Raw genomic sequence first — 22,347 nt, 5'->3', positions numbered from 1 at the left:
GAGAATTCTGCCACCCCTAGTGGTTGGTCGTCTTGCCCTTAGTGCAGGTTCTGGGCAAGAGGGTTATGATGCAATATCAGTCCAAGAATGAGACACAGGCAGTTCTAAAAGTAGGTCAGAGTTCCTCTCTGCTTCAGGCATAGTCTTTGAATTCTGCAGCAGGTTTATATATGAAGCTCTGTGTAAATCTATATGCAAATCTATATGTAAATCTATATCATATTAACCCTTACATTCCTTCCTCTTTCAAGATGACTTGCAGAAGTGCCCATCACGCTTGAAAGACTAGCTAAAAATAATGGTTTGTGTGTGCACCTGCCATACAAAGGGGCAGATGGCCTAGCTATGCATAAAAGCAAAGCTCATTCATATAACTATATGCTAATGATATGCTAATATTGCACTAACCAAGCCTATTGCTCAATTAAAGTAGGTGCCAATATCGGCCCCTAACTTTAGGTTGACTTTACAGGGCCTTTGCATTTAATAAAATAGGGACTGTACACATCAGTCTCTGGAACAAATTTAAGTTTATTAAAAATAATCATCTATTAAAATATGATACATATGTAAATACAAGCCTATTTTTTATTTAAAAATTTATATCCCGCATAAAAACTATGCGGTTTACAAAATTACATGGATACATATTCAAGAAATGCTAAACATGTTTCAACAAGACAAGCACAAAAAGACATTAACTAACGGTATCATTAAAATCTTCTTTTAAATTCATCCTACAAGATGGAAACACAAAATCCCATTAACAGAGAATAGCATTAGCACAGGAAGGCATTGACAAATAATTGCGTTTTCAACATTTTCTTAAAGTTCAGTTTCCCATCACAGAATCACAGAATACCAGGCAGCGCATTCCAGAGCTTGGCGCCAGCTACAAACAGCATTGTTACCCCAATCTTAACACAAGAGACTAACATCTTACCCTCCAAACTCAGTTTCATACTATTTTCAGATGTCAAACATTTTCTGGGTTGATAAAGATTTCAAAACCCCCCTTTAGTGCCATTGGAGAAACGTGATATAAAATTTGCTGTATGACTGAAAGAATCTTAAACTGTACTCTCTGCTGCATAGGTAACCACTAATAGAAAAGGACTCTATAATAGGCTTGTATTTATATATGTATTATATTTTAATACATGATTATTTTTAATAAACCTAATTTATTCTAGAGGCCGATGTGTACAGTCCCTTCCCCATTTTTGTTGATCTCACATGGGGTTGCGTTTTCCTTTTTTGTGGAATCCTTTGTATTTAGTACCATTTGCAACAGTAAAATGAAAGTTTATATCTGTAAAATAGCCAGACTGATATCTAAATAAATATTTTCAAATTTAAATGAGCATTCTTAAAGTGCCACAACCCTAAATCAAATTATTAAGAACAGTCTAGAAATATGTATCATCACAACCTCTCAGTGTTTCACCCACAGCCTCTGACAACTAAATGTTCCAAGGAAAAGTTTTAAGAATTTTAGCTCTGGGATATGAGTTGTACACCTTGGGTACGACGGGAGTAAGTATTTGCAGTATGTGTTTTTATCTGTGTTAGTGCAATCCATGCAGTGCTAAGAGAAAGAGGTTTCGTAATTTAATCTGATAGAGCTACTGCAAGCACCTTTTTTCTTTCTTATGTTAGGAGGAAATACAAAATGTTTTCTGTTACCACAAGCATTTGATAATCCTAATGTTCTGTAGTGACTTTTTTTTTTAGTAAATATTTAACTAGGCAAAAATCTATGTTTTACAGTAACTGCCCCATGATTTTTTAAATTTTCATTAAACTTCTCCATAAAACAAAATAATGTAGAACCTTCTATTAAGATTAATACAAATCCCTCTAGTTATGGGATGTGTTATTTTAAAAGTCTCATATCAGCCAATTAGATTAAACCAGTGGTTCTCAAGCCAGTTCTCGTGACACTCGGCTATTCTGGTTTTCAGGATATCCATCCTGATATGCAGTGGATAGATTTGCATACTATGCAGGCAATACAAGCAAATCTCTTATGCATATTCAAAGTGGATAGCCTGAAAAGTCAACTGGCTGGATGCATCCCAAGGACGGGGTTGAGAAGCCTTGAATTAATCTCTCCCATCACAACTGATCCCTTAAACTCTTAGCAACTAATCTCTAACTATGTATGTTCCACTCAATTTGTAGCATCTTTCTAATCATTGTAAACCGCATAGAACTTCATGGCCCTGCGGTATATAAACTGTTATTGTTATTATTATTATTATTATTATTAATAATAATAAACTATAAATCTGTTTCTAAACACAAATGCTAAAAGGACTAGTCCACATTTACAATAGAAAAGCTTGAGAATATACTCACTAATAAGCATTTGAGATCTAACAAATGTTCTTTTTTCAGGATTACCAATGCTGCCAGTCCACAGAAAGTATAACCCCCGTGAGCTTCCATTCCAGGAACACCACCAATACCGCCCTCCCAGTTCTGGCACCTAATTTCAAAAGGAAAGAAAAAGAATAAGAACCTCTATTCTCATACAAAGTGCCAGTTAGTTGTCTGAAATGACATCTAACTAGCAAAACCATACTTGCAGTTCTGTTAAGATTTCTTTTTATATTTGTGCTCCTAGCCGCCCATTAACCTCCTGTGTAAAATATATCTTAATACAGTCAAACCTCGGTTTGCGAGAAACCCAGTTTGCGAGTGTTTTGCAAGACAAGCAAAACATTCTCGCAAAACGTGTCTCGCAAACCGAGTGTTGACTCGATTTTCGAGCACCCCCCGATAACCGGCATCGCTCCCCCCCACTCGCAAAGGGCCCCCTCCCACTCGAATGGTACTCCCCCCGCGAGAATCTCGGCGAGAGGGAGAATTAGAAGGGCTTGAGCATACGCAGATGCATGCTCAAAGCCGGCAGAGACTGGGAAGAAGAAGATCTTCAAGCGGCACCGGCACCGGCACTTGTGGGCTGCATGCCAGTGCCAAAGGGGGGATGAGTTAAAGTTGGTTGGGCGTGGGGTTCCTATTCTCGCGGGGGGGGTGCCGATTCGAGCAGGGGGGGGGCCTTTGCGAGCGGGGGGAGAGCGGTTCTCGTGCCGGTGCCAGACGGGGGGGGTGAGTTAAAGTTGGTCGGGCAGGGGGTTGCCGGATCACGCGGGGGGGGGGGGACTTTGTGAGCGGGGGGGGGGGGGGGGAGAGCAGCGCCCTGGCCTTGGGGGGGGGGTGGGGGGAACGTATCAAAGCGAGTTTCCATTATTTCCTATGGGGAACTTGCTTTGATAAATGAGCATTTTGGATTACGAGCATGCTCCTGGAACGGATTATGCTCGTAGTCCAAGGTACCACTGTATAACCATGAGATTGTTTCAGGTCTACTGCAGAAGAACAGAACTCTTGACATTTTCTAGGTCTAATACTTTTTTAGACTTCCTTGTTCTTCTGAGCACTGAACATGACAATCGCCTAGCAGGACAGCTTATACATTATCATTAGTGATTTCTATTCCGCCAATACCTTGCAGTTCAAGGCGGATTACATAAGATTTATCAGGAGTTACAAGAATTGTAACTTTACATAAGAATTAGGAATTACAAAGGAGTTATATAAGAATTGTCGGGAACTTGAAGCGATACATGGGTAATTGGAAACATAAAATAAATAAAAGTGACTTAAGAACCTGTTCCTTTAATGTACCCTCTGGTTTTGCTCTTATCTAATGGCTATAATGAAGTGATAAATCTGTCAGAGGACTGTTATTGATCTATAAATACAGTAGGTGAGTCCCTTTTGGAGCTATTTTCTTTGATGGCACTAAATCTATATGAGTATTTCAAAAAGGATAGACACGTCGTTCTACTAACAATCTATAATAATGATGTGTCTAAATCATTGCCAATGTCTGGTAGACTATAGGGTGAATATCAAAAAAGCACAGTTAACAAAATTGGCCTCAAAATCCCACAGGATATTACTCCAATATGAGCAACAGCTCCATACAGAGTTCTTACTCTTATTATTGGCCTCTATGCGGAAAAAGACAGAAAGTAAAAAAAACTCCTCAGATTTCAAAGTTTGGAGAAAAACCTTTCCAACTCCAAAAAACACAGTCATCAGTGACGTGGCAGGGGGAAGGCCACGAAGCAGCCCATTCAGAGCGCTGCCACTGCTGCTGCTTTAGGAGGTCTCAGAGTGGAGGTATATCAGGTTTCACTGGTGTGGGGATTGCTGAATTTACAAGTCAAATTTTTTGGTGAATCGGAGGAGTCGGGGAGTGTCAGAGACATTCGGAGGGGGCTGGGGGGGGGCAATATTAACTACGACTTATTTTTATGGTCTGACTTATATTAGGAGAATCTTTAAAAATCATGCTAAGGCTTATTTTCAGGATAGGTCTTATTTTTGGGCAAACAGGGTAGTAAGTTTATATTTGCTTTATAACTGAAATGGAGCTATACTGAGGATTGCTTATGTTTCAGAAGACCCCATTGATGCAGCTTTTTGAAGCAAAATATGAATTCATGTTGGGGTGATTTTTCTCCAAGGTTTTCAGCTTTGGATATTTAAAGAAGAACACATTAAGATAAGTTCAACTAAAAATCTTTTTACAATATAAGAATGATAAGCAGTGAAAGATGTATAAAATTGCACAAAATGATTTAACTCGATGAAGAGTCACCAAGTCCCTTAAGACTAAGAATTAAGCTGTGTGATCTTTATGGGCAGAAATCGCAGAAGGTCATTCACTTAAATATTGATATTAACATATGCATGGTATATTTACTAATGATCATATAGAATACTTGCATGTGTACTTTCCTTTACAGAATAGGCTCCCATCACACACCCTCTAGGCTCACTGTGTATTTATTATACACTGTGGAGGGCACTGTGTATTTATTATACACTGTGCCCTCCACATGTGTATAATAAATAACTCAATTAAAATTGGGCCCGATTCTCTATAGCGGGCAATAAAGTTAGGCGGAGGTAGGCACGCTATCGCCACCTAACTAGACAATGGCAGAGTTTAGGTGCGCTGTACTAATGCACCTACCTTGGGCACATAGTGACGCCTAAGCACGTGTAAGGCAGGCAGAGACGTAGTCTGCGTCAGAAGTTGCCTTACATGTGCTCAGGTATCACTATGCGCCTCTGCGCCTGCAAAATGCTAGCCTACATTTCACACGCCATGTAGGCAAGATTCTACAACATGCACCTAGCGGTTGATTGACAACTGAGCGCCTAAATACCTACAATGTAGGTGCGCGCTAAGGCATGCTATAGAGAATCAGGCTCATATGTCTAACTCAGAAATAAGAAGAGTGGCATTGATTTGGTTGGGGGTACTTATACCAGGCTTCCATAAACAACACATGCAGACATTTTAGACAATAGAATTACCCATCTATTTTAGGAACCAAACAAAATCATTTGGATGATTTTAGCCCTTTAATTGGCAGATGGTGAAAACGGCTGCTTTATGTAACTTGATGTTGAACGAGAGCAACAGTGGCAAGTAACAGGCATTTGGAGATGTAGATCTCTCATAAGAGCCATAGAAACACACGTTGCTTCTGAGCAACAATGCCAAATAAAGGGTTAAAAAAGGGAAAGGTGATATTCAGACAACGTTTGGTTAACTAGGAAGTTACTTAACCACAAACAATGGACTAGGTCCTCTTAAACGAATCAAAATAAATCAACCAACGAATAGAGGACAAGTAATAACAAGGGTTCTTGCTATTCTATACCGCCAGCGCCATTTTTTACGTGTCAGCTCAAACAAAGTTGCACATTCATAAATACAAGACCCCCGATGAAGCCCTTGACTGTGGCGAAACGGGTCCCGTAGGGCGTTTAGCCAATTTCTGTTTACTACAATGATCCACTACAAATCAAGTACATATAAAAGCTAAGTGCAAATTTTTTAATAGTATTTATTTCACGTAGCACTTTATTATAGCTTTTTGCACATTTGTAGTTTTGCACATGAAAATACCGGCTCGATGAAAGATACTTTGCACCTGTACCAGTTATGTCTGGATACTCAAGTGTCCTGAATATCACAGGTTTCTGAGAGCGGTATAGAATAGCAAGAACCCTTGTTATTACTTGTCCTCTATTCGTTGGTTAACTAGGAAGTTAACCAGATAAATTGTGCTTTTTTTAAATTTCCTGGGACTCTTTACTATGTAACCAGACAGCTAAATTTAGGATGAGCAGGGGATAAGCCTAACATGATAGTGATGATATTCAGTGCTATCTGGATAATCTTAACTCTGCAATATTCAGTGGCAGTGACTTACATAGCTGTTTGAATATCTATTCAAAAATAACTAGATAAATTATCCAGTAAACTTTATCTAGATATCACCTTGCTGAATATTGGTTTTGTCTCATGGAGTTAGATTTCATACAACAGATCCCAGATCTAATTCACAGCACTCCTTACAGAAGGAAGGCAAAAGCATACAAATACAGTGGAACCTTGGTTTACGAGTATAACTCGTTCCAGAAGCATGCTCGTAAACCAATTTACTTGTATATCAAAGCGAGTTTCCCCATAGAAAGTAAGGGAAACTCGCTTGACTCATGCCACCTCACATCCCCCCCCGGCCACCGGCGCTGCTCCACCCCACCCCATCCCCAAAAGACCTCCCCACCCCCGAGGCCACTGGTGCACTTCCACATCTCCCCCTCCCCCCCCGTGAACCGGCATGGCCCCCCCCCACCCGCTCGCAAACGCTGCATCCCTGTGAACCAGCATCGCTCTCCCTCGCGAATGCCCGCCCCCCCCCCCCCGCACGAACTGGCATTCCCCGCCCGCCCAAACTGAAAGCTTACCCCCCAATGTGGCACCGGCATGCACCACCAACCCATAGGAGGTGCCGGTGCCCAAAGATTGTGCCTCTCCTCTGACTGGGCCTTGAGCCTCTGCGCATGCTCAAGGCCTTCTGGCTCTCGTTCTCTCTGAGAATCTCAGAGAGAGGCGGGAGCCAGAAGGCCTTGAGCATGCGCAGGTGCTCAAGGCCCAGTCAGAGGAGAGGCACAATCTTCGGGCACCGGCACCTCCTGTGGGTTGGTGGTGCATGCCGGTGCCACATTGGGGGGGGTAAGCTTTCAGTTTGGGTGGGGGATGCCAGTTCACGAGGGGGGGGCGATGTCGGTTCGCGGGGGGGGGCAGTGTTTGCGGGTGGGCGATGCCAGTTAGCGGGCAGGGGGGATCCGCAAATCGAGTCAATGCTCGGTTTGCGAGTCACGATTTGTGAGAATGTTTTGCTCGTCTTGCAAAACACTCGCAAACCGGTGCACTCATAAACCGAGGTTTGACTGTATTAGAATTCATAAGTAAAACAAATAAAACTTGATATTTTTCCTACCTTGCTATCCATTCAGCAGTGCCGGCAAACAGTGTAGGTGTAACGATGTTGGTTAATGAAGCCACTGATGCAGCACAATATGCACTTCTAAAAAGCACAAACAAAAAAAAGATATAAGCCCTAATTCATGCAATGAACACTGCTCACTAATGTTTTAGCCATACCATGGCTTCTATGAGGTTCAGAAATAAGATGGCAAATGTGGCCTAAATCAGCACATTATTTCACATATTACTTTTTCAATACGTTTGAGATTTGAGAGGCCCCTTGATGTTCTCAGTGACCATTCCCTGGTGGAAGGTCTCAAAAAAGGATCCCTTGGGAAAGCATCTGTTTCTTTCAAAAAGACACAGTGAACTGAGTGCTCTCAAACATTCACAAATTTATTTATAGCATACTGCACACAATTTATAAATGGAAGATCTTTCCTTCAATTCTGTTGAGTTATCATTTTGAAGAAGCCTGTTTGTCTTAATCATTGAGGAATTTTATTGTAAACATCTTTGTTGTTTTCTCTAAATCAGCAAGGCATTCTCTTTATGTTCTTGCAAATGTTAGGGCTATTAATGCATGAAAAGGGATTTATAAACTAACAAAACCAAATGACATAAGACAGCGAGAAAGAATAGAGTTTGTACTTATGGTCCTTGGCATCATCCTTCTTTTCTCCTTGTAGCATACATTCCTTGGCTAAGCAAAAGTGCTCATTACACTGGTCAACAAAAAAAAGGTTTTCTTTGCTACTGAGAACTTAAGAAGTGTTCTTAGTTAATTTAATGATGCCGAGTTCAGATCTGTAATTGAAATTCAGCTAGCATGTCAGGTTTCTGAGATACACGTTAACTGATTTTTTTTTGTTTGTTTTTTTTAACCATTTGCCATATTGGCACAATATTGGGAGTATGAACTGTGTCCCACCAAACTTGTGTTAAGGAGTTTACTCTGAAAACAAACACGAAGACAATAAGGAGACATGTTACAGCATATATTTACACCTCTCTTAACTCACTCAAAAGCATGTTCAGAAATGTTTGAGACACTTGCTTTTACGCTTGTACTGTACATTTGTCTCTCTTTTGCAAGAACCAACAATAGTCTCCCACGGAACTGAACTTTCCCTGAAATCTGCTTTCCATCACCTTGATATCTTGATGAAATCTTTCCCCATGCTCATCGCTGACATCACCAAGATTGGGTGGAAAGAAGTCAAGGTGAGAATGTAAGAAGTGCATTTTAAGTGACATTCTGGCATCCATTAGCTGATATACTGTCAGCATGTTCTCCACAAGCTCAGCATAATTCTCTGATTACCAAGAAAATGCTGAACAAACAGCACGAATGCTTCCCATGCTACTGATTCAGCTGGGTTCAGCTTCTGTTTGAACGCATCATCAAGGATCAGTTCACGGATTTCGGGTCCAACAAAAACACTTTCTTTGATTTTGGCTTCACTTTTCTCGAAATCAAACGTACTTCTTAGGTGCTGAAACGCATCACCATTTCTGTCCATCACCTTGACAAAATTTTTCAGCAGACCCAGTTTTATGTGAAGTATTGGTAGATAGATTTTCTCATGATGTACTAATGGCAGGTGCTTCACATTGCATCTGCCAGGTACGGATTCATCTCGGTTTGGCCATTGTTTCTGCCTGTTGGGGTTGGCATCATCATGACTGTTCCAAAGACACAAGAAGCACATGCATTTGGTGTACCCCAGTTGAAGACCCAGAAGGAGTGACACAACTTTGAGATCACCACAGAGGTTCCACTGGTGATCTGCCAAGCGTGTGAGTTTTAAAAGTGTCTCCATCGACTCATATGTTTCCTTCAACCCAACTGCATGAGCAACATAAACAGATGGCTTCTGGTTTTCATTGTGTAAAAGTACCGCTTTAAGGCTTTGCTTGAATCAATGAATAGTCTCCATTCGTGTTTATATCCCGGTTCACGCACGAGACTACTAATATCAGTACAGAAACAAATGTTTCCTTCCATTTGGTAAAAGGAAGTTAGGATGGTGTGACGATCATGGAAAAAAGATATTTTGGTGTCCTGCCTTAAAAGATTTCATTGCTTCAGCCTTGAACTCAGCACTTCTGATTTCTCCTTTGACAGTGACAAGTCTCTAACCAGATCATTAAGATCTTCTTGAGTTAGAAGGTGAGGTTGTTTTTCATCCTCTTCAGGTTCTTACAACTCCTCTATAGCAGCAGAGGCACATTCTTCATCTGAACTTTCAGCACATTGTGCTGCAGATATGGAAGGAGGAATTGGAACTGGATTCTCCGAGTCATGAAGAATGGGTTTAATTGCTGACAGATAATCGTGATACACAATTTTTGACTTATTCCTCTTTGTGAATCCAGCAATTTTTCTCATGCAAAAATAACAGTCTGAGTGATGGTTTGTTAGCTCACGCCACACCATGGGTACAGCGAAAGGCATCTTCTTCCGTTTCCCATTCAGCCACTGTGTTAATCCGGAATAGCAGACAGTGCAGCACACATGAGATGCCCACGCTTTATCTTGGTCGCCAGCTTTACATCCAAAATAATGCTTTTATGCACTTTGAAGTCTGCTGGACAGATTCTTTTGCTGATATTGTGCAGTGATTGTCCTTAGACAAAACAGAAATTATCAGGATGGTTAACACAACCTCGTCTGTTCATAATAATTATAATATCTTAGTCAAAAACAAACAAAATATAAAAATTCACAAGTAGAAAAAGCAGCACAACCACTTTTTAGTATAAACTTTCAAATTATTGGTATATGTGATGAATGAGCTGTCTTAAAATGCAATATTGTGTTACAGAAACAGTAAAATACTGATGCTTCATGGTAGCGTTATTGACGAAAATGATACAAACACAAACTGATACATAACTTAAAAACAGGATGTGATAGACAAAAACTGTTGGCTCTTGTTAAGGTACAGGTGACAGAACTCCAGTAGCAAAATGCTTGTTGACCAGTGTTATGAGAGGAAAAATGCACAGTGAAAGTAGCCACAAACTACGAACGCAAACCCTTCTCATTTTGGTTCCATCACTGGTGCTATGCAGTATGTATGCTCCAAGGGCAAATTCAGGATCGATGATGGACCAAAACTTCTTATTAGCTTGGATACTAGAACAAGTTACAATAAGTCTTCTGGTGGAGAGGTATTTCTGAGTAGCTGAAATCTAAGGTTATTTGATTCAGTTGCCTCCTCTGTGTCTCACCAATCTAGTAACTCTCTCCACAAGTGTTATAAAAATGATTAGCCTGAGAGGGAGGAAGAAAGGATCTTGCTTCATAAAGATGTTACAGTTTTTTGTATGTCTAATAGGACAAACTTTTCCTCATCTTGAGCCAATCTGGTTAGATATATGAGGTCTGAGAATTAAGTTTGCAAACTTGCCTCCGTGCACTAACGTTGGCAGCACTGTACAAACAACTTAGTAAGGTATCATAACCTTGATATATCAGTGTCTCACAGCTGTGTTCGGGTCGACGTGTGGCGGTGTCTTGCTGAGTGGCATTCATTATCGTTGTTATTTATTTTTGTGTGCTGTTGCAAGAATGTTGGAGCTTGAATTAGAGCAACGAACAAACATTAAATTTCTTGTTAAACTTGGCAAGTGGAAGTGAAATCAGGGACATGTTAGTCCGAGTTTATGGGGATAATGCCCATGAAGAAAACAGCAGCGTACAAATGGATCAAATGTTTTTTTTTCTGAGAGGAGAGAGTCATTGATGAAGAGATGTCAGGGCGGCCAGTAACGAGCAGAACTGACGAAAGCATTGCAAAAATTTTTCAGATTGTGTATCAAAATCATCAGCTGCGAGAAGCATAGAAGACCATTGATAGAGAAAGTTAGGAAAATCTTAACTGAAAATCTTGGAATGAGAAAGATGTGTGCAAAAATGGTCCAGAAGAAGCTCATCGATGAACAAAAGCAAAAGAGAGTCGAAGTTTGCCAAGACCTTTTGGAGAGGCAAGATGATGTTTTGGGCCGTGTTATCACTGGTTATGAAACATGGGTGTACCAATATGACCCTGAAACAAAGCGTCAAAGTGCACAATGGAAGTCAGTCAGTTCTCCACCACCAAAAAAGTTCTGCCAGGCCAAATCAAGTCACAACAATGTTGCTAACCTTTTTTGGTATCAGACGGATTGTTCATTTTGAATTTGTTATCAACTGGACAAACAATTAATCAAGTTTATTGGAAGTGCTGAAAAGGCTGCATGAAAAAGTTAGATGAAAACGACCTGAACTTTTCATCAACAACTCATGGCTCTTGCATCATGACAACGCACCAGCTCACATGGCACTGTCTGTGAGGGAGTTTTTAGCCAGAAAACAAATAACTGTATTGGAATAACCTCCCTATTCACTTGATCTGGCCCATAATGACTTTTTTCTTTACCCAAAGAGAAAGGAAATATTGAAAGGAAGGCATTTTGATGACATTCAGGACATCAAAGGTAATATGACGACAGCTCTGATGGGCGTTCCAGAAAAAGAGTTCCAAAATTGCTTTGAAGTGTGGACTAGGCATTGTCATTGGTGCATAGCTTCCCAAGCGGAGTACTTTGAAGGTGACTATAATGATATTCAGCAATGAGGTATGTAGCACTTTTTCTAGAATGAGTTTGCAAACTTGCCAGACCTTGTATGATCTCCACTGGTTAGATATAAGGTCTCCAAATGTCCATCATGTGAGAAAGTTCTCCAGAATGATGTATTGGCAAACAGTTTTCTTTCATCTGCCTGATGAAATGGTGAGGGTAGAGTTCCCTCTTAAAAACCTCCAGCACTGATCTTACTGGTTCTTTAGCAGGCACAGGCTTTGTAAAGTCTATGAAAAATGTTCAGACATCTACACATTTTCTCTCATACCTTCTATAGGCAAAATATGAGGCAATGACCCTCCTAAGGGCAGCCCAGGAAAGGAGTTACCTGCCTTTGGAGTCAGTGCCTTATTTATAAACTAGGAGTTGAATGTGTTCTTTAAACAACTGCTTCTGTAGAACACCTATCTGATGAGGAGTCATGCTTTGCATTTTCCTTGAAAAATTCATCTGTGCTCCAAGTTCTTTTAGTGCTGACTTCTTCTGTACTGTAGATGCCCACCTTGTGTGCCAGCAGGGAATGCTGTGTAGAACCTGCCTTATGCACTGATTTTCCTTGCACCGAGGTCTTCAGTGTTTTAGGATAAAACTCCCATTTTGAGGCATGCTCATCCTTTGATGGCTCTCTCTTGCAGGACCTCTCATCCCTGGTGTCTTAAGAACTACTACTTCCTGGGGTGGAATTTCCTTCTGCTTGAGATGTCACATCTGTAAGGGAAAGCAGCAATTCCTCTCCCCTTCTCAGCTTAGTAAAAGGACTTTTGGTGACATTTATGCATCTTGTTGTCCTAGGTGCCAGGTGACATTTTTATAAAGATTTCTTACAAGCAGCCAAGTAATCTGGCACTCTGCATCTGGACTGATATATTACTTTGTCATCTCTTAGGATTGACATCTACCTAATAATAGGTTTCAGAAACTCATGTAAAGCCATGGTCTTCACTGGGAAAGAAACAAGAAATGGCACTGCATAGATCAAAGACAAAAACCTTACAATGGAAGATAACATACATATGAAAGAACAAAATAAACTGTATTTTGTGTTTATATAAACAAAATCCACAAATCAGAACCAACCTGACATCCATTTCACCACCCATATGCATGATGAAAGAGCCATCTGGTTGCTTAAGAGAGTATAAAAATTCCAATAGCTTTTCCCTGAAATACAATTAAAAAAAAAAAAAGATTTTGGACAAAATGATACAGTGGTACAAAGCCAAGAAAGTCATTTTTGGTTATGCAGCAGTTTTGTCAAAGCAGGGTCACAACGCGCTTTTCAAATAGTAGTTAGTGTGAAATAAGATAGTAATTATTCATGCAACTGAATGCCATACGTCACCAGAGGATGGAAAAGTGCAATCCATATTAGCAACTAAATTCCATAAGAAATGGGTCATGGCATATTTTGTGTTCAACATTTTTTGCCTCTGCTCCCAGAGGGCTAGAAGGCAAATTCAAGCCTTTGTGTACCATCAGGAAGCAGTCTGCAACAATTGTTGACTTTCCTCTCTAAGGGCCAGACTGAATATATACTAAGTGCAAGCCCTACCTAATCTGGCCAGAACATTTGAACACAGTCCAATCCATCATATTCTTTTAATGTTCATAGGAAATGTAGTTCCATATTTAAAGAATAACACTTAAAATGTAGAAACAATTCCACAACATTATAGAGCAGTCTGTCTGGACACTGGTCTGTCCTCAAGAGCTAAGATACACGTTGCCAAAAATTTGACACAGCAAGCTCATGATTTCCTTAATACTATGGGCTCCTTTTACAAAGCTGCAATAACGTTTTTAGCGCACACAGAATTGCCAACTAACGCCGGCTCAGTGCTGGCGTTAGCGTCTAGTGTGTGCGGCAATTTAGCACGTACTAAAACTGTTATCTCAGCTTTGTAAAAGGAGTCCTATGTCTGCCTACAGGCTGGGGAGAGTGGAGAACCAGGGAGACAGGTACTTGAAACCCCCATTACTGATCCTTATTTCTGTTTCTCCGTCACCCTCAAATGATTACTGGTAATCGCAACCCCACCTGGAAATGCTGTAGGTCTTCTATTCTCCACCTTCCAATATCACCCCCCAACCCCTCCCCTAAAAAACTGACAGTGACACCTCTGCATCCTTATCTGTTCTGCCACCATAAATCACTGTAGCCACCAGTTTGGATTACAGATGCTGCATTCTGCATCTTCCCATGACTGCACTCTCCAGGTCAGTCTCGCCCAGTAAACGCGAGTTGAGATTTAATTGAGAGGAGGAGCCTGGAGAGCAAGACAGAGAAGAGATGAGCCTGGTGCAGTGGTGGTGTTACAGAAGGGAACCTTCTAGATTCCAACTGTCTCCTCCCCTCTAATGATTTTCAGGATCAAGATTCTGTGGGGACTTTGAGATGGTGGGAAGTAGAGATACGAGTAAAGGCAAGTTAAGTGAGATGAGGCATTTGAGGCAGGGAATGAAAAGATAGTGTGAAACTGAAGGTTGAGAGAATGAGTCATGGAACAAGTTTGTGAAAGTCTGTGAAAATGAAGGGGCTAGGAAGGAGGTAAAAGAGATATAGGAAACTAAGCAGGGAGTAAGAGAGGATAAAGGGCTGCACTAAGAGGGAATGAGTGACAGAATGGAAGCAAGGCAGAGAAAGACGAATGACAGCTGAGGATCAGAGATGAGTATATAGGGTTAGAAATGGGGGTGTAGGGAATGAGTGAAAGAGAGGGAACAGATGAGCAAAAAATTGAGATAAAGAAGGTAAATGGTTAAGTGAGAAGGTTGAAGGGTGGAAGCTAGAAAGCTAGTAGCAAAAGTAGGAGGTGAAAAAAGGGAGAATGAAGACTGGGAGGTGGAGAGGAAGAGCAGGAAGAAGAGGCAAAATCTTAACTATGAATGGATAAAGAGCTGAATTAGAGAATGACACGGGGACAAATTTTTCCCCGTCCCCACAGGAACTCATTTTCCCATCCCGTCCCTGCGCGTTCTTTTCCTGTTCTTGACCCATTCCTGCAAGCTCTATCTTCATCTGCACAAGCCTCAAACACTTTAAAATCATAAGTGTTCGAGCCTTGTGCAGTTAAGGCAAAGCTTACAGGAATGGGGCAAGGGAAGGATAGTGATAGCGACAAAACTCACGGGGACGGGGAAATTGAGTTCCTGCGGGGACAGGGACAAATTTGTCCCCATGTCATTCTCTAAACTGAATCTCCCGCCCATTGCACGATATAGAGCATTCTGCGGATGGAGATGAAATAAGCGGAAACTTTGCTCATGACTCTAATAATGTCATAAATAGCATCTGCTATATAATTTACTCCCGACAGTACCATATTGGAGTTATCCTCATCATCCAACGCTAGAAGATGACTGAGCCAAGTGTGGCAAGCATGCGCAACAAATGAGGCCATGGTGGCAACCTTAATTTCTAGAGCTAAGGCTTCTAATTGACTATTAAGGATCACATTCACCTTGCGAACCTGTGTGTCTTAACATCACACCTCCTTCACTGGGTAAGAAGTCCGCTTGGTGACTTGTGCTACTAGCGAATCCACCTTAGGCTGTACAAACATCTGCTGGGAATCAGGAGCCATTGAATAGAGTTTGGACATGGTCTTAGCTACCCACAGAGAGCCCTTCGGAACCTCCCAGTATTCTGTAATTAGCTTAGTGATGTCCAAATGCAAGGGAAAGAACATTGTCTGAGCTATGGAGCCACTCACAACTGAACACTGTGAAGTTGAGGAATACAGGGGTTCCAATTTGAATTCCCACTGCATATCCATAATAATGCCTGGGAGCAATGCTGTCTTGCACTATAAGTTCCTCCCCCTTGGTCTAGGGACACCACAGCCTCTTGACCACCAGTCTCACACTGAGAACAAACATTTTCCAGGAGAGAAGCAGCTCCCTAGACAGTAAAGGCATGGAATCAGATCCATAATCATCCCAGTCCTTCTCCGACTGGATCTCTAGGTCCTGGGCTAAGTCTAATGCTGGCAAGAGGGTACTCAGAGAGAACTCCCAAATGTTCCACCCCCTGATGCATCTCCAGAAAATGTGGGAGGGCCCTGACAATTTAAATAGGCACTCCATGTAAGACTTACAAAATCTGGAGTAAAGCCCTCCCCTGACTGTCCAAAGGACCCCTGCAGGGACGCAAATGTGTCTCCTCTTGGCCTCTGTGGAGACTGTGTGTCAATGCTTTGCCAACTCACTGTCTGAGGGCTCCTGCAGGATCTCTTCCCTGGAGGCAGATAAAGATTTTTAAAATAAAAATTGGGAAAATGGCCTCCGTGGTACCAATTTTGGCACCAAAAACAATCTGTGAAAGCCAAACTAAAAATTTTTTTTTTTTTAAATTAAAAAAAATAGCTTTTTAGGAGAAGGGGTATCTTATAACTGGCCCCAGAAACTCTCAAAACTGCAAAATTCAGATCCCAGCCGATTTCCCCCATAGCCTTACTCACTGTGCCATGAGGTTCCAGTCTGCTTCAACTCAGAACTGCAGCTACATACTGGAGAAGATTTCTGCCTCAAATTAACTCCACAATCTTCTTTGGACTACCAGTCAGACAGATGTTGGATTAAGTATCAACCCCCTTTAATTCTCGCACTGCGACGGGGTGAGAAAATGCAGCTGGCTCCCGATAAAGTCCAAATGGAGCCAAATAACTTTTGCTCAAAGTTCTGATAAATTAGGGATGCAAGCAAGCTACAAGGGCAAGGGACCCCAAGGAGGTGGAGTTGAAAGATGTACGACATCGTTCTGCAATCAACTTACGGGTTTCAGGGACATAACCCTAGCGTTCAGGACTACTACACACATTGTACTAGAAATATGATTATAAAATAAACAAACAAACAAAAAGTTTTTTAAAAAACTATATCACTTGCAATTGATTAGATTTTTCTTTCATTAAGAAGCTTTTCGTATCGTATTTTAATTCAATTCTGATTCTTCCCCACCTAAGATTTTAATGCTCTTGATTCAGATATCAATGGGAATTGAAAAAAAATAAGTATGTTAAGCTTATATTAAAATTAACATGAAAAGAGTGACCTCTTCCGAGTCAAATTACACTGGCTTCAAGCTCAAGCTTGTATTGAATTTAAATTGGCTTACCTTATTTACATTTACAGGAGCTTTAGGGGAATTGCAGCTGAATATTTAGGCCTGAATTCTGTAAATGGCACCTAGAAAAAGGGTGCCAGTCACATATCAATCACACTTAGGCACCATTAACAGAACTGCACCTCCTAGCACCTAAGAAAAAACTCAGACGCTGGTAAAGCAGACCAGGGTTCTAAAGGCCTACATTACCGGTGCCTAATGTTTCTTCTTTTAAAGAATTGGCCTAGCAGCGCCCAAGGTCATCTGTGCCCCTAACCAAGTCTATTTTGACCTTAGGTGCTGCTAGCCGCCATGCTGTAGGTATGAATTGGGCACCTAACCAAGCAAGCGCCTATTTAAAAAAAAAAAAAAAAAAAAATTTAACATTTTTAATTGGTTTTAAATGAAGCAGTTAAATTACCATGCTGATTAAAGCCATTAAGGTAGGCACTGGTAGGTGCGATCAAGGTACCTACTAGCGCCTAATTTATGGAGCTGTTTACAGAATATGGTCTTTAGTGTTTATCTTTCCCTATGACAATGAATAATTTGCTCTAAAAATATACTATTGCTTCATTTTCCACCAGTGGATGGTTTATGTTATACTATACAAAGATTATGAATAGTTCTCTTTCAAGTCAGGTTGCTCATATCTGGAATTATTTAGGAAAGGATACAACACAAGGCTCTTATTTCCTTGTCATTTAAAAATGTACCAGAATGCTAAATATTTAGCTTTCTAAATTATGCTTTTTTTTGTGTCTTGTATTTCCCTGGATATTGCTGGTTTTTTTATTTTGTGATCTGCTTTGAATCCTTTTGGGGATCTGGTGGATTAGAAATCAATTAGATCTGGGATTTAGTGCACAAATTCAGACTATGGAAGCGATTCCTGCTGGTTCTTCTCAACACTGAACTTGCTACAATGGAAAAATGGTTTTCCTTTCAATTGTTCAATAAGAGAAGAACAACATTTACTCTCATTAGCATGCATCTTATGTTCTGGCATTGTTAATTGTTTGGTGCTAACACAAACGCCAACTGTTCTTGCAGGATATTACTAATATCCTGCAAAAATACCACAATTAACAGTATTGTGAGGAGAGCTTGGTAAGTCTTGGTTCTCTGATGATAAAGGGGATGGAACTCCTATCGTATGAGGAAAGACTAAAACGGTTAGGGCTCTTTAGCTTGGAAAAGAGTCGTCTGAGGGGAGATATGATTGAAGTCTACAAAATCCTGAGTGGAGTAGAATGGGTACAAGTGGATCGATTTTTTACTGCATCAAGATTTACAAAAACTAGGGGACACGAAGTTACAGAGTAATAATTTTAAAACCAATAGGAGAAAATATTTTTTCACTCAGAGAATAGTTAAGCTCTAAAATTCATTGCCAGAGGATGTGATAAGAACAATTAACATAGCTGGTTTTAAAAAAGGTTTGGACAAATTCCTGGAGGAAAAGTCCATAGTCTGCTGTTGTGATAAACATGAGACGGTAGCATGGAATGCTGCTACTATTTGGGTTTTTACCAGGTACTTGTGACTTGGATTGGCCTCCATGAAGATGGGATACTGGACTACATGGACCATTAGTTTGACCCAGTAAGGCTAGTCTTATGTTCTCTTACAGCATTATATATGCTCTCAAGGTTTACATTTATTTTATATTAGCACAATTATTATAAGGTTATGAAATGTTACCACCCAACAAGGTACCATAGGTGCTATGCAATCATTCATCCAATAACGAATTATGGTTTGAAAGCAAACGTCAATTATGTAAAATTTCTCAGGATTTTCATTCTACACATGAATCAATCACTACCAACTAACGGATAGAAAAATTCCTTGTTTTGTACTGTCCTTAAATTTAAATTACCTGTTGATGACATTAAAAGCTTCTTCTGTGCCTAGGGAGCAGAGAGCATTGACAGCAGCATAAGTAGGAGCCAGATGAGGGTATTGTCCAGGTCCTCCTCCAAAACCACCACCAGGGCCCTGACAACGGGCCAAAAACTGACATACACTAGCCAGAAAAAGAAGGAGATGACATATCAAGAGGTTTCATGTGGAAAGTACACTTTGGAGTTCTGAAGAAACTTCATGGGATCTCTCTGAAGGGCTAATAACAAAAAACAGGTGGAGTAGAAGAAAAACACAAAGTACTGTGGATAACACTATCCAACACTCATTTTAGTGCCTCAAATGTTAGACCTGTTTCTGGGAGTGATGGGACTAAATCGCGCAAGACAACGGCGCGCCAACAACTGAGCGCAAGGTTGATGGTGCGCCGAAGAAAAGCACTATTTTAAAGGGCTCCGACGGGGGGTGTGGGGGGGGAACCCCCACTTTACTTAACAGACATTGCGCTGGCGTTGTGGGGGGTTTGGGGGGTTGTAACCCCCCACATTATACTTAAAACTGAACTTTTTCCCTAAAAAACAGGCAAAAAGTTTGGTTTCAAGTATAATGAGGGGGGTTACAACCCCCCAAACCCCCCACAACGCCAGCGCGATGTCTGTTAAGTAAAATAGGGGGGGTTCCCCACCAACACCCCCCCATCGGAACCCTTTAAAATAGTGCTTTTCTTTGGCGCGCCGTCAACCTTGCGCTCAGTTGTCGGCGCGCCGTTGTCTCGCGCGATTTTGTCTATGAACCGTTTCTGGGTATATTTGACTGGCTAATTCCAAAAATGACACCAGTTTTCTCCTATCAGCTCTAGTTTTTGAGATACAGAACATGTGCTATATACCACACTTCACTTTGCTCACCCATTAAAAAATCAGGATATTTTAATGTAGTGTTTAAATTAGTATCTTTCAAGCATGAAGGAAACATATTAAAAATTAAAAGAAAAGTGTACAACATGAAAATCTACTTTATTATATACCAAAAGCACGGTGTTTGATCTGCAATAATGAAATAATATCAATGGGAATATACACACACACTTCCTTTACGATCATAACTATTATATAGTTAAGTTACTTACCTTTTATAATCCAATGTTTTCGATGTAAAACTACAGTTGGAAATATGTAAACACACTCATATCTGCTAACTTGTACGCAAAAACACAAACCAGGTAACAGAAGACAAAGTTCAAAAACCCGTTAGAATTTAAATCTATGTGCAACTGTTTTAAACAGATCAGGTTGAGAAACCTTTGAAATACAAATGTATGCAGTCTAAGGAAATCATGTTTAGCACATAGTTATCTAATATATGAAGTGATTTTGTCAGTGATTTTGTCATTTTTATGCCAGTGTGCATTATAGGAAAGGAAGTTCTATCTCAGAGAGAACGTGAACTCGCAGGCCTTGAGCATGCGCAGATGCTCAAGGTCCAGCAGAAGAGGAGGCCGATCTTCGGGCACCGGCACCAACGCACAGGACATGCTGGTGTCGGTGCCCAGATGACGGTAAGAAGTGGCGGGGGGGCCCAATCGTGTCGGGGGGGGGGGGGGGTGCCGGATCGCGGCGGGGGGGTACCCAATCGTGGCGGGGGGTGGTGGCGGATCGCGGGTTGGAGGGTGCCGGATCGCAGGGGGGGCCTTCGGGGGGAGCAATGCCGGTTCTCATGGGGGGGGGGGGAACGTATCAAAGCGAGTTTCCATTATTTCCTATGGGGAAACTCGCTTTGATAAACGAGCATTTTGGATTACGAGCATGCTCCTGGAACGGATTATGCTCGTAATCCAAGGTACCACTGTGAATGAATAGTTGTGAAACAAAGGTCATTATACACACAAAAAAAGTGGGTAATTTAAATACATAAATTTCCCATTCAAAAGAGAAAGCTTGTTATTGCATCCTAATTCTGTAGTAGAGATCTTTTAAATAGCGGTAAAAAAATTAATCAATTAAACTATATTTAAAAAACTAGAGTGTGGCATAGTGGTTAGAGCTATAGTCTCAGCACTCTGAGATTGTGGGTTCAAACTCCTCCTAGTGACCCTGGGCAAGTCACTTAATCCTCTACTACCCCAGGTACATTAGACAGACTGTGAGCCTATTGGAATGGATAGGGGAAAATGTCTGAAGTACCTGTAAGTAACCCCCCCAAAAAAGTGGCATAAGGTCCCAGTTCCTTTCCCCTTTCCCTATCCAATGCAATTTTCTGAATCAGTGCCCCAAATAACCCCAGGAACAGGTCAAAAAACCCAAGGCACCAAGAAAAAAATGTTTTTTGTTGGTTTGTGATTACCAAGTTACTGCAGCAATACTACTCAAAAGGGGGAAATTCTAGAAGAGGTGCCTAAAAAAGTCCCTAACTTAATTAGTAAATTGGCTTCAATTAAAAAAATAAATATTGGGAGATAGGTGCCTATCTTCTTAAATGAGATTCTACAAAAGATAGGTGCCTATTGCATGGTGCTTAGCGGTACCTAATACCATAGTAGGCATATTTAGGGGTAGAGAGTGACTTAGGCGCCAGTAGGCGTGATTCTCTAAAGGACATAGGCACCTATAAAACCCTAGCCTACATTAAAGGCGCCAAAGTTTTAAGTCAGGCTCTGCTAAGAACGATTCTGTACTTAGGGCCTAAGTGTGATTGACATGCGATAGGTGCCTAACTTTAAGCACCGATTAAAGAATTCAGTCCAAAATGTCTACAAAAATCCTGGGCTCCAAAAAGAACAATCTCAAAAGAAGTCAGGAAAGACAAGTTAATAACTTTATATAGAAGAGACATTAAGGGACTAGCAAAACAATAACCAATGGCATCTGGCAGGAGGGTAGTAAATTAAATTGCCAAAAAGTAAAATGGCAGAAGGTATCTAACAAAATTTGTTCTACAATTTTTAAAGTCTAAACAAACAAAGCAATCACATTGCTTAAGCAGTCTATAGTCTTATGTTCTTAGATCAACTACCTCTATGTCCAGATTTAACTCATTCTTACTATCTAGTCTTCAAGTTCCTTCTTTTTTATGGAATACCTGTAGTTTTCCATTCTTTCCCTCACCCTGGCTCTCCTATTTTACTTCCCCTTATTCCCAATCTTTCATTAACTCTGCCCTCTTTCTCCCATCTATACAGTGTTTACCCCCTATATCTCTCCTTTCTTTTCTCCCTCCTTTGTTTCTTCCCTCAAAATGTGTGCTTTTTCTCCCATCTTCTATATAGCATCTGCCTCTTCTCCCCCTTTCTATCCAAATAACCCCAAATAACTCCGTGTATATTGAAAGCTTATAAAAACTGGAGTGGATTCTTACTTCATTTTTTTTCTTCTTTTACTCA

The 22,347-nt window shown here is 40.8% G+C and overlaps 1 protein-coding gene across 2 annotated transcripts in view; it reads right to left on the bottom strand.

Annotated features, from left to right (window-relative positions):
• The window catches only part of LOC117364015 (protein farnesyltransferase subunit beta-like), a 146,174-nt gene that overhangs the window by 49,154 nt on the left and 74,673 nt on the right, over positions 1 to 22,347 (bottom strand). For both annotated transcript variants that reach the window (XM_033952728.1, XM_033952729.1), the window contains 4 exons: positions 18,985 to 19,131; positions 13,076 to 13,159; positions 7,380 to 7,466; positions 2,362 to 2,491 (listed from right to left, as the gene is read on the bottom strand). In XM_033952728.1, the coding sequence (XP_033808619.1) occupies positions 2,362 to 2,491; positions 7,380 to 7,466; positions 13,076 to 13,159; positions 18,985 to 19,131 (448 nt within the window). The remainder of the gene's footprint in view (positions 1 to 2,361; positions 2,492 to 7,379; positions 7,467 to 13,075; positions 13,160 to 18,984; positions 19,132 to 22,347) is intronic.

The sequence above is a fragment of the Geotrypetes seraphini genome, chromosome 7 (genome assembly GCF_902459505.1).
Source record: "Geotrypetes seraphini chromosome 7, aGeoSer1.1, whole genome shotgun sequence".
Classification (NCBI taxonomy): Eukaryota; Metazoa; Chordata; class Amphibia; order Gymnophiona; family Dermophiidae; genus Geotrypetes; species Geotrypetes seraphini.
This window is presented reverse-complemented; position numbering and strand designations above follow the sequence as displayed.